At 35.1% G+C, this 13,459-nt stretch overlaps 1 protein-coding gene across 1 annotated transcript; it reads right to left on the reverse strand.

Moving 5' to 3' along the window:
* Positions 1-26: 26 nt before the first annotated feature.
* Positions 27-12,598, reverse strand: LOC137399507 (polyglutamine-binding protein 1-like). The gene is made up of 6 exons (XM_068085649.1): positions 12,526-12,598; positions 8,605-8,711; positions 7,443-7,538; positions 4,299-4,520; positions 1,181-1,408; positions 27-516 (listed from the first exon to the last, which is right to left on the reverse strand). Exons 2-6 carry the CDS (start codon positions 8,674-8,676, stop codon positions 370-372), a joined length of 765 nt encoding a protein of 254 aa, XP_067941750.1. The 5' UTR covers positions 8,677-8,711; positions 12,526-12,598; the 3' UTR covers positions 27-369.
* Positions 12,599-13,459: the final 861 nt, after the last annotated feature.

Consider the following 13,459-nt stretch of genomic DNA (forward strand, 5'->3'; position numbering starts at 1 on the left):
CGACGATAACAACACCATAAACTATTTTGAGAATTTACGCAACTATTTCCAGAGTCTATTTTATTAATATGAGGAACTAATATTTAATACTTTATTACACACGCATTTGTTTTGTTGACTGGGTTACCTGCAACTTCAACTCACAAACTTTGGCACTGTCTATTGTTTTTTACTAACACGAATATAGCATAACGGTGTAACTAGTACCTTCTCGATGATATATTTACAAGTGTACAGAGGTGATAGCAGCCATGAGCACTAGATTGCTGTCCAGCTTGTACAGTCATAAGCTGTTATTAACGCTGCGCTGACATACTATCTGGTGAAGCATTCATAGAAAATGTTGCAAAATATTAGACCAAGTTATAGCTAGTCTTGTTGGGCAGCTGCTTGAGCCCGCAAAATGTCACCAGGACTAGGGTAAGGTCTCTGTTGAAATAGCGGCCCACTAGCTGTAGTATCTACACCAGTTTTAGTGTCAGCCTTGAGGCCTGTACTCCAGCTACCTCTCTCAACCTGTGCATAATAGTAACAACCATCCGAACACAGCAATAATAGTGGGTGGTACTGAAGCTACAATGTCAGGGATATAATTTCATTGGAGACAAGTCTTTTTGTAGGCATTAGTTTCCACCAGAGAAACAAGTACAGTATCAAAGTAATTTGAATTGTATGTGACACTTCAGCCATTATAAATTGTATGGAACGGGACTTATTGTTGCAGACAGTCTTACGCAAGACCTTTTGGCGCAGGTACAAGTACTGAACTTATCCATCTATAGTTGCTACTTATGGCTCAACAAATCTTAAGTAAAAGTGAAGAGATAAATTGGTACATAACAGATGTACGTACACGTAGTTCATGAGATCCTATCAAATTTTGGCAATGCGAACATGAAAAATTTTTTTTTGCCCTTCAAAAGCAAACATCACGTGGGAAGTTTCATGAATCAAATGTTTTTTTTTCGCATTTGCGTGCTATTATCATTATGTTAATTATTTACTGCATATAAACAAAAATAATTTATTTGGTGTAAAAGCAGCAGCGCTAAAAGGTCTGGTGCCAGAAAGGCCTAGAGCATAAATTGTCATATAAAGAGCTTATCACATGACCAGCACTGGCCAACTAGTTGAGCAACAAATAAAAGGACGTGTAGTTGACCTGTAAACCAAAACCTACCTCTGAGTATGAAGCGGGGTCCATAGGGTCCAGTTCTTCTCGAGTCTCTCGTCTAGTGGTTCTCCTTTTTGGCTCCTTAATAGAAACACTTACAGGTTTGCGCCTTTCCATGCTCGCCAGTCCCCCCTCACCGCTGCCCACGTTGGTCACGCCAGCCAGTCGAGACTTCAACTTCTCTACTGATACAGTAATCTTGGCCCTAGGGTGCTGAGGTGGCAGCCATGATACCTGCAGAAAGTAATCAATTATAATGAAACATTTTAAACGCTAGACGACGCTGTTAACTGAAATTCATATTTAGTTTTCGAGCAAAGAAAGTTTCAAAACTACATAACACTTCCAAACAAATCAATGATGACAGTCATACGTACCACTGACAGACACAGTAAGTAAAAAATAAAGAATAGAAAATGACACACCTAATTACAAACAGGTTAACTATAGAAGTGGTTCTTGACCTGGCTTCCATAGAACCCAAGTGATTCTTGACCTGGCTTCTATAGAACCCAAGTGGTTCTTGACCTGGCTTCTATAGAACTCAAGTAGTTCTTGACCTGGCTTCTATAGAACTCAAGTGATTCTTGACCTGGCTTCTATAGAACCCAAGTGGTTTTTGACCTGGCTTCTATAGAACTCAAGTAGTTCTTGACCTGGCTTCTATATAACCCAAGTGGTTTGTGATCTGCCTTCTATAGAACTCAAGTAGTTCTTGACCTGGCTTCTATAGAACCCAAGTGATTCTTGACCTGGCTTCTATAGAACTCAAGTAGTTCTTGACCTGGCTTCTATATAACCCAAGTGGTTTGTGATCTGCCTTCTATAGAACCCAAGTGGTTTGTGATCTGGCTTCTATAGTATCCAAGTGGTTTTTGACCTGGTTTCTATAGAACCCAAGTGGTTCTTGACCTGTCTTCTATAGAACTCAAGCAGTTCTTGAACTGGCTTCTATAGAACCCAAGTGGTTCTCGACCTGGCTTCTATAGAACTCAAGTAGTTCTTGACCTGACTTCTATAGAACCCAAGTGGTTCTCTACCTGGCTTTTATAGAACCCAAGTGGTTTGTGATCTGCCTTCTATAGAACCCAAGTGGTTCTTGACCTGGCTTCTATAAAACCTAAGTGGTTCAGTGAGTCAGTCTCAGGGGTCCTGTGAATTTCTTTCAAAAGCAACAGCAGAAATCACACTGATTTGCAAGATCATGTCTTTATAAAAACATACAATAAGACTCCTGCCATACGGCATTAATTTGTTTCAATGTTGGCATTGTAAGGCGAAAATGTCATGTAGAGGGGTGTAGAAACCCATAGTGATTATCTAATGCAAACATCTCCTTGGTAAAAGCACCACAATTTTATATATGTACTATACATATCAAAAACCAGTAACAAAATAGTATATTAGCCTTAGGAACTATAATTACCTATAGCAACATTAGTGTATTTGGTGGTTTTGATCTGCTTATGGTTATGGTTTTGATTTTTAATTTTTTTAAATGTCATAATCAATCTTAGGACCCATGGCTAATAAACTATAGTTATATAAGTATGCAGTTATATAGTTATATACGCATAAGAAATTAAAGTTTATAGGACATATATTAAACGCTAAAATGCGAAATAAATTTTCATTTTCACTTACTTTTCACTAGTTTTTATTTCACTCACACATTATCAAACATTTATGAAACACAAAGAATGCTGAACCGAGAGAGAGAGAGAACATCATATATTTTTCAGACGATGTGGAAAGGATTTCCGCATATCAGCATATTCGTTATTACGACGTATTCAGAACACCGACCACCAAATTTGAAGTTCGAGAAACATTTTTGTTGATGTCGTATGGCGAGAAATATGCTGTAGCGAGAAGAGGAAAAATATTGTGTTCTGGAACGTAAGATGAAAAAAACTGTAAAACAGGAATGTCGTAAACCGGGGTGCACTGTATATGCAACTTGTATATGTATATGTATTGGTTTTGTTTTTTGGTCCACTTTTTATTCCCATCCATGATGTGGATTTGTCTGCACATTGAGTTACCGTGCCAAAAGTACTACCATAGACATTTGCATGTTGGGGATTAAAACGGGCTCTTTGTTAAAAAAAGATAAGGATTTTTATGCCAGAGAACTGCTCAAATCCAAATAGGAATGCCTGAAGTGTAGAAAATGTTTCAAAAGGATCGCTTGCCCGTCATTTTTTGCGCATCATCGGGAAGTACCCTCTCCATCTATCGCATACATGAAACATTCAGTAAAAATTTGCGAGTAACAAAGCCTGCTTGACTCACAGATTATGTTGTTTCTATCTTGTAGATTATGTAAACTTGCCGATTAACTGCATCGTAAAAACACAGTGAATATTAATGCAGTTTATTTTGAGCACCAGTAAAAGATATACCTTTATCTTGAATGTGAAAAGAAACTTTTTTTTGATAAGAAGCGTTCGGTGAAAGCGCCAATGAAACTGGTGGATCTCAGTATGGCCAAGATAAAGAACCATTGCTATAAAGAAAGGTACACGCCACTAATACAGCACTCAACCTAAACTGCCACTAATCTGTCAATAGTAAAGTTAGTCAGCCAGACATCTGACAATTATTGACAGACCATTCAAGATGCCAATGACATGTCTTCCAAATCAGTGGTTATTAATCTTGTTGGACGCACTGAACCAACCTAGTTTTATATAGGCCTACACCTTTACCAAACCCTTCTTTATTAAAAATTAAAATATGATTTTTTTACATTCAAGACATAGGTATATGTTTTACTGGTGCACAGAATGAACCTTGCATGAACACCACTGTGTTCAAAGAGCAAAACCAATATATGCATAAACTCATAACAATTTACCTATCTTTTTATAAAGACATGACCATGCGAATCAGTGGGACTACAGCTCTTGCCTGTGAGAGAACGAACACCTGAGACTGACTTAGCAAACCCCAAGGGTTCGATGAAACCCAGGTTAAGAATCACTGATCTACACAGAACTAAAAGGAAATGATGATAGGCAATCAAGTCAAATATTCGATAAGCAAACAAGCCATTTATAGCGCTTTTCCTAAAATCGGCTTATATGCGAGGATATACAGTAATTAAGCCACGAGGTCTGACCTTGTCAGTCTCAGGATTCCAGTAATAGCATCTACCAGATTGAGGATCTCCAACTTCAGTCCAACCTGTAGGAAGTGGATACTTTTTCAACATCCTGATGCGTTTTCTCTCATCACCATGTTTGTGCTCAAATGTCTTTATACCGAAATACTCCATGCAGTATTTCTCACATTCATGATACGGGTTTGTTGTATTGGGACAGTCAGCCATCTCATAAACAACCTACAAGTCATATAGTGAGTATTTCAATGAATACTGTTAGAACAGATTGTGATTTAGAGTTGTCTTACATTGTCAAAGATTTTTACTATTTAAACTATGAATTTAACTATTTAAAAAAGTGTAAGTTGTTATTCCGCCTAAAGAAATCCCGGACTGCTGAAAGGGTAAACAAACTTTTTCCAAAATTTTATGACATATTTTAATATTAGCGACTGAAACATGTCCCAACTATCCAGACACAATTCATATTATTAAACAGGATACACAAATGGAAAGAAATAAACATGTATTGTATTCTGGCGAAGTTAGTCATAATTAAACTGGTCGATTTTGGCCAGTCAAATCACAGAGCCTCTGACAAATTCTCATCAATAACCTTTTCCGCTTGTCCTTATAGAGTACTCCACCGACACATACACAGCGTACACATAGGTCTTATCAACGCCATATGCAATCGCTAAAAGCTCTGTACGCTAACATCTTTACTGTAGTACCAAATTCACATATCGAGTTAAATCTGTCCTGAATGAACTCAAGTGCTTTAATAAACTAGCAATAAAAAATATTTTTATTGGAAAATATTCTAAATGCCTTGTAAATACTTTTTATCTTTGATGCTTTTTTGTGCGAATGAATGTAAATGAATTATTCTATGTATGGACATTATTTCATTACTGTGGCAGTATATTATTGCATATGATTGATAAGTTAAATAACCACATTTACTTTGCCTGAAAATAACTTATTCTCACACAACATCTCTAAATGATTCGCTTTCATAATTTTTCATTGTTCACAGCTGCTCATTTCACTACACCTTCTAACATTTCCAAATGGTGTGATTAGAATAAAAATGAAGCTGTGCTAAGGCTAAAATTCCTGCCATGACAATGATCTCAGACTATGCTATTCATAATGTCTTCTGGAATACATGAAGTTTTTATGAATACTTGATAGCTTTTACCAACTGTTACAGGAGGCACACTTTTTGAGAATTGTCTGATCCACAGTTACGGAGTACTTATAGAAAAAAGCTAGCTTTAACACAAAGGATAGCCTTAGCATTTCTATTGAGAATATACTAACGTTAAGCTGACAAAAATTTTCAAACGCTAACTTGAAACTAATGCTGCTGCCAAGGAAATCCCATCTCGCGATTATTTAGAATTGCCAACAATGCTGCAGAATTCATTGGATACTACAGTCATACCTCTACATACGAGTGCCGCAACATACGGAAAACTCAGGATCGAACTGACTTTCTAGCAAGTTTCTTCCGTGATATCCATGTAATCTTTGAGGTATGAGCAAGCCGGTTCTCGATGGCCATTACACTATATGGCTAAGTATACAAGAGGTTGCTTTCGAGAACAGCATTGCTCGGTCTCTTCAAATCAGTTTGAGAAATGTTTTTTAAAGGCTGGCTAAAAGCTTTAGTGAATGCGAGGCGAAAATCGCTCAACCAAAACCAGATACTAAAAAAACGCTGATAAAATTAAAGTAAGTTTCGTACAAGATTAAAACTTTGTTTGTAATGTGTGTTTAGTAAACTTAATTTATTGAAGTTAAAATCAAATTCAAAGTTTCCATTACAAAGGGTCACAGAAGTTCAGTATACCGAACGCGTTGCTCTCAAATCTCTCTTCGATCTCTGATATCCACAGCGTCTGTCTCGAAGGTAAAACTCTATACACTAGTGTACAAAGTGATGTTACATTTTATTGCAGATTATAACAAGTAAATAGGCAATGTAGGTACTGAATTACAACAATTAAAACACGTTTTTCTAAAGTATTATGTAATATCCTGTTTGGGTGGTTTTTCACAGTACAGTAAAGAATTAATCTGTATTTTTATAGTGATTTTATATAGGAATAGTGCCTTGAGATGAAAGTAAGTTGACTTACGAGCTAAACGCCAGAATGCATTAGGCTAGTGTGTCGAGGTATGACTGTAATTAGTTAGTCATATTTCTATTTTCAGGTATATTAAGACACTACAATACAGAGTGAGTTTAATCATTATATTGTACTCATAAATGCTGACTAGAGCTCATCCAACAAACTAAAATGCATTCATGTTCTGACATAATATTTGTTAGTAACAAAGAAGGTATCTTTACTCACAGTAAACTATATATAAATCAGTCAAACCTCTACAGTTATCCTGCTCACAGTAAACTATATACAAATCAGTCAAACCTCTACAGTTATCCTGCTCACAGTAAACTATATACAAATCAGTCAAACCTCAACAAATATCCTGCTCCCAGTAAACTATATCTAAATCAGTCAAACCTCTACAGGTATCCTGCTCACAGTAAATGTATATAAACCAGTCAAACCTCAACGGGTATCCTACACACGGTAAACTATATATAAACCAGTCAAACCTCAACGGGTATCCTACTCACAGTAAACTATATATAAACCAGTCAAACCTCAACAAGAATACTGTGAGAGACAGTATTTGTCATGATAGCCAAACAACTTTCATATATCAACATCTATTAACCTATATAGTTATAAACATATAGTGTATGTGACTCGCATCCACTAATTTCTCACCATTCTGAGCTGCGAGCTTATTGTTCAAATACTCCCTGAATATTAGATTTTCAAAGACAACATTTAAAATCTAAATGGAGTTCATCACCATTTTTCCGGCTTTTCCTCCAAACAAAATCAATACTAACATGAGGTGAAACTAACAGCAGCAATGAAAAGGGCAATCTTTTTCACATTTGAAATTTACTCATCATGATGCTCTTCATTACCTCCAAAGAACAGAGAACGTTAAGGTACACAGGCTAATCGTTTAAAAAACACAGACTTACATTTTTGGAAATGAATTCATGTAGTACAGCATGTAAGATGAAAGTGGAGAGAAAGCGTATAAGAGAAAGCAAAGAATTTGGCTTACCTTGACAGAAAAATCTTCTTTGGGTATTTCAGGCTGCGTCTCCATTTGTTCTGGCTGGTCCTTTTCATCATAACTTTCTGCAAAGACTTCTTCAACCTGGGCATAGAGTTACTAAATGTTAGCAAAGACTTCTTCAACCTGAGTATAGAGTAACTAAATGCTAGCAAAGACTTCTTCAACCTGAGCATAGAGTTAATAAATGTTAGCAAAGACTTCTTCAAACTGGGCATAGAGTTACTAAATGTTAGCAAAGACTTCTTCAACCTGAGTATAGAGTAACTAAATGCTAGCAAAGACTTCTTCAACCTGAGCATAGAGTTAATAAATGTTAGCAAAGACTTCTTCAACCTGAGCATAGAGTTACTCAATGCTAGCAAAGACTTCTTCAACCTGAGTATAGAGTTAATAAATGCTAGCAAAGACTTCTTCAACCTGAGTATAGAGTAACTAAATGCTAGCAAAGACTTCTTCAACCTGAGCATAGAGTTAATAAATGTTAGCAAAGACTTCTTCAACCTGAGCATAGAGTTACTCAATGCTAGCAAAGACTTCTTCAACCTGAGTATAGAGTTACTAAATGCTAGCAGACTTCTTCAACCTGAGTATAGAGTAACTAAATGCTAGCAAAGACTTCTTCAACCTGAGCATAGAGTTAATAAATGTTAGCAAAGACTTCTTCAACCTGAGCATAGAGTTACTCAATGCTAGCAAAGACTTCTTCAACCTGAGTATAGAGTTACTAAATTCTAGCAAAGACTTTTCAATCTGAGCATAGAGTTACTAAATGCTAGCTACAAGGTACCCTTATGGTCGTCTCAATACGTGATGAAACAAGAATGAACATTCGGACAAATTGAAAAAATTGCAGGCACTCATTTGGATAATCACAGCTGAACTGGTAACCGCTTTCAAAAGTAGGAATATAAATTCCTGTTATTTTTATTACTCTCATCTAAAATAGAATATGTGACTTAAACTAGTCTAGACAAAAACGTCTACATGAAAGCTGCTATCAATATGCAAAATTGAGATGATAAATTTTTTTTTAAAGAATTTTATAATTTGAATGTACAGAAAGATGAAGTTTGATCACAGTTCTGCTGCGGATGGTGCCTTGAAGGTTTTCAGTGATCTAGAGGAGCTAAGATATAACTAACCGCACCTGATCACCGCCATCTTGATGTACAATTCCTCTATTCTTCAGCTTCGCAAGTAGTGCTGCCGGAAGTGGCATCTTCAACTAAATATTCTTGACTTCAGCTTCTAGAACTAAGTAACAACCTTGTAGATAAAATGTGAAACAGATTATTGCCATAAAATCAAAGATTAATAAAGTAAGGAGCTGTAATATATGCCCCCTTACCGCTAACTAGCAATAGTATCAATTGAGCTCTCATGTCACCCATAGTAGAACTCATGGTAATGATGAGTAAAATATTAGATGCCTTTGTATTAGCTTCAGGGCTGCTGTCAATAAAAATGTTTCACCAAAACAGTCTTTTGAATAGTTCCACATTTTAATTGTTTTGAACTGTGAAATCTTAGAGAGTAGAGAGAAAATGGCTGTTTTTTGAACAATTGCTGATAAATTTACTGCTATTCAACTGTATTTTAAAATTAATATGAGTTCAAGCCATAGAAGCTGAACCAGATCAAGGTAACATTTCTGGTTTACTCCATACCAGCTATTCGGTTAAACATCACGCAGTATGTCAAGACTGAACGCTCCTGAGCATACTTGTAAATATGTTTAAAAAGTCCATGTCATTATCACAAAGTATTTGATGAAGGATCCAGTCATTTTAGTTGATCTAAGATTATATCACAGATATAATTAATCGCTCCTACAAGTATACAACATTAATTTAATGAGTTATGTAATAAAACAAAATAATTACTACATTACTTAATGAAAACTCTTTTTGACAACTTTGAACAGATATTACTTATATTAAAGTAACATTTGGAAGGCTCGTGAAATTACTAGTGAGCCTTGTTAAACGTGTTGCAAGAAACAAACAATGAATAACTAAAACTTATACCAGTTCTGACATTCTGTAAGCGTATACACGGTTCTTGAGTGTAGACTATACAAGCTCGCACTCATTGGTGTGCTCTAAGCTACTCCATTTGTTTTACCTAACTTGTGAAACATATGGCATCAAACCCAAAAGATGTGGCTGAAAAGCAGCCCGCTAAAACAACCAGAGTGATAGTTGAAACTATTTTAGGTTGATTTTAGTAAACACCAAAAAGCAGTTTCTGACGTAATGAAGCGTTTGTGTTTTCCTAAGCTTGAGTAGCATAAAACTGATTTTTTAGATTCTGCATTTATTCTGCTTAATACCTTGATCATCCTATTTGTGTGACATACAGATTCCCTGAACAGTTTAATACTGACCCATTTAACAAATTACTCTAAAAATAAAAAGAATGTGCCACGTTTTAGTATAAACCTTATATATTGACTAAAGTATATACTAAAATACAAAAGTGTATTATTTTGGTCCTTATGACTGGCAGAACAACTAATTTGTATTAGTAAAGCACCAGTATTAGTAACTAAATTATTAGTTAAAGAGCACCAACACATTCGCTTTCACTATGTGCTGTTCTTTTTTAACGGGAGAGTAACAGTGTGTGCACATAATTTGCAAAACAGTTTTTTAATGATATACACCGCAAAACCTCTATTTGAATGACACAGCGCTCTATGTTCCAACTCTTCCCCAAGAGTGGCGTTTCATTAGAAATGGAGCTTAAATAAAGAGTGGCGGTGTGTTTTTCTACATGCTCATGAGAATCTTGGAAAGATAGATTGATCTTTCCAAATTTATCTTTGAGAAGATAAATTTAATCCATCTTACCCTTTCTCACCCTTCTAAGACGAGAAAGGGTGAGATAAATTTTCGCCTTTTTTGTCTTAAAATGGCAAAAACACTTCACCCTTTTAAGGCGAAGGAGATGCTAATATTGCCTAAATTTGGTTCTTTCCTTCAGGCAGATCGACATGAATGCCAATGGTCTCAGCATTTTGCTAAACCTTTTTTCATTTTTTCATATACAGGCATACCTCGACATACGAGTGCCTCAACATAGGAGAAAACCAAGATACGAGCAGCATTTTGAGCAAGTTTCTTCTTTGAGCTATGAGTAGCCTAATCCTTCAGATATGAGGTGGTCACAATATGACGAAGTATGTGAATGATGACTTTCAAGAACAGCATTACTTGGTTTTTCTTCTTGAATCAGTTTGAAAAAAGTTTTTAGGTTGGCTAAAAGTTGTAGTAAACGTAAGGCAAAAAGGGCCAAACTGGAAACGGATAATAAAAAATTAAATCGACAAGATTACAGTAAGTTGAATAAAGTATTAAAACTTAGCTTTATGTGTGTATTTAGTAAGCTAAATTCATTCAAGTTAAATTCAAAGTTTCTGCTATGTTTAGACAAGTTTAGTGTCCCGAATGTGTTGCTGTCAAGTCTCTCAGACCTCCATTAGCCACTATGCCTGTCTCGAAGGTAAACACTCACAATAGCGTACATAGTAATGCTGCATTTCATTGCAGAGATTAACAACTAAATAGGTATGCGTTACCTTTTTAGCCTATGTACTAAATTATCACAGTTAAAACACGTTTAAAAATATCATGTTTTATGTGTTTTTTTCATAGTATGGTAACAAATTAATTTGTGTATAGTTATTTTATATAAGAAATAATGCCTTGAGATGTGATTAAATTGACATATGATCTTAGTTCCGGAATGCATTAAGCTCATATGTCGAAGTTTGACTGTACGTCGAAGTATCAGATCGAGAAAACAAGAAACTACATTGATTATAAAATATTAGCGTGGTACTGTTATTAATTATTTTGATGGTGTCGCTATCAAAGTTTTAAAGCAAAAAACCGTAAAGCTTTTGAGTTAGAAAATGGACACAACGTTTTTAATTAATTTTCAAAGACGCTTTTAAAATTTCAAAGTTAGAATACACTGTAACAATGATGGCTATTACGTCGTACAGTGTTCCTGAAAAGTATTCTCATCATTTATCAAAATGGTTTAAAGTCTCCAGATGAGATTGTAAGCCACATTATGAACAAATCTAAAAACAATGAATATGATTTAGACCTTAGTGACCTCGAACCAGAGTGTCCTTCTGATGATTGTGATGACCAATCTTCTCAGGTACACTGTCAGTACAACCATGGCAACCACTATAGCAACAATGAAACCATTAATTGTTGTTGATGTAACCATATTATTATTAGCACTATTTTGTGAACACTTTTTACTGATCCCTTTCTGTTAGGGTTCGTAAAAACCAAAGAATGTCAAAGTGGCGGGCAAATACATTTTAATAAATGTTCAATTAAAGTGTGGCATTGTATTTTTCAACCCTTCTTTTATAGTGACATTCTATTAGAGGTGACGTTCAAATATAAGGTGGCGTTCAAATAGAGGTTTTACGGTAGGTACTGTTCTGTTTTCTCACTTCTAGTTTTATGTTCGAATTTTTTCTTTCAATCTTAAAACCAACAGCTACACTGAAAAATACAACAAAATAGGTATTAGAGTACTTCTTTAGGTTACATTTCTGTAGCTTCCAAGCTTTTAATGTGTGATTTAAAGAAATTTTGATGCCTTTGAAACGATGACTGTATGCCACCCTAATTTTAACTTTTTATTTAACTCAATACCAAAATACAAATGAAACATTAAATTTTGCAGTCAGCTGTTAAAATATAACAAAAAAAGAAAACTTGGTACTTTTCAAGTTTTAACACTAAACTAGAATTGTCACAAACTAGCCGATGTCTCCAACGATATGGTCTAAACTGAAACAGTCATTTGGGACTCACACAACACATGAGATATGTTTCTACAACGACAGATAACTAACTATTAGCCTAATTTACAACAAAGGTTACAATGTAATATCATGAGACTTGAAATCAAAGGCCCTGGCATTGTAATGTAGACAAGCAAACGCAAGCTAAACGGATACGGTTAACATACATACAGCTGCATACAAACAAACTTGAAAAACAAACAGTAGCATATTCATATGATATATCTTTACGACAAAGGTATTGGCGTTTTACTAAAAAGTAATCAGCTAAAGCGTAATTGCAATTATTGGAGTTCAACAAAATTGCTTTAGAAAATGGCAAAATGTACTCGGGTAATAAAATATAGCCAAAGATTTTATCAAAAACCAAATGCTTTATCAGGGAACTCTCAACTTCAATCGCACTTGGCTATACTTCACAGGCTACAATCAACTTCACTCGATGAAAATTTCGCCTCTAAGCTGCTAGTAAGTTAGTAACGCTCAGTCATACATCGTCATAAGAATTTTCAGAAGAATCATGTAAAGTTATTAAAACTGCGAGAAATAGCAATTTAGACTTCATGCTTCTTGTACAGCATAAAGATTTAAACTGATACATTAAACCATCAAATGTCAGTTTGTAAAGATGGAGTATAAAATTAATTAAAGAATGAAAAAGCTCCATGAAAAAGATAGTTTTAAAAAGGAAGACTTATGCATAAATATTACCAATACAATAGCAATATTAGCTCAAATTTTCAATTAGTCTATACAAAAATTTAAGTTGCCAAATAGCTGGAAAGTAGCAAATGTCTATCCTATAGTGGAAGGTGAGGATAAACATGATCCAAAACATTATAGACCCATCTCACTTACAAGCATACCCTACGAGTTACTTGAACATATTGTTTTACATCAGGTGTTTAAAGAAGCTGATAACATGATAGTCGAAAACCAATATGGCTTTAGAAAAGGTTTTTTGTAGCACTCAACTTTGGACTTTCCTAAATGACCTGCAGAAATCCTGAGACAAAAAAAAACTGTACATAGTGCCATTTTAAAATTCTCAAAAGCGTCTGATAAAATGTCTCATAATAAATTAATACTCAAGTTACAACCTCAGTACAACGTATAGCCTAAGCTTGTGTTGTGGATACAAGATTATCAGTACAAAAGGTATTAA

This window comes from Watersipora subatra, chromosome 7 (genome assembly GCF_963576615.1).
Source record: "Watersipora subatra chromosome 7, tzWatSuba1.1, whole genome shotgun sequence".
Taxonomy (NCBI): Eukaryota; Metazoa; Bryozoa; class Gymnolaemata; order Cheilostomatida; family Watersiporidae; genus Watersipora; species Watersipora subatra.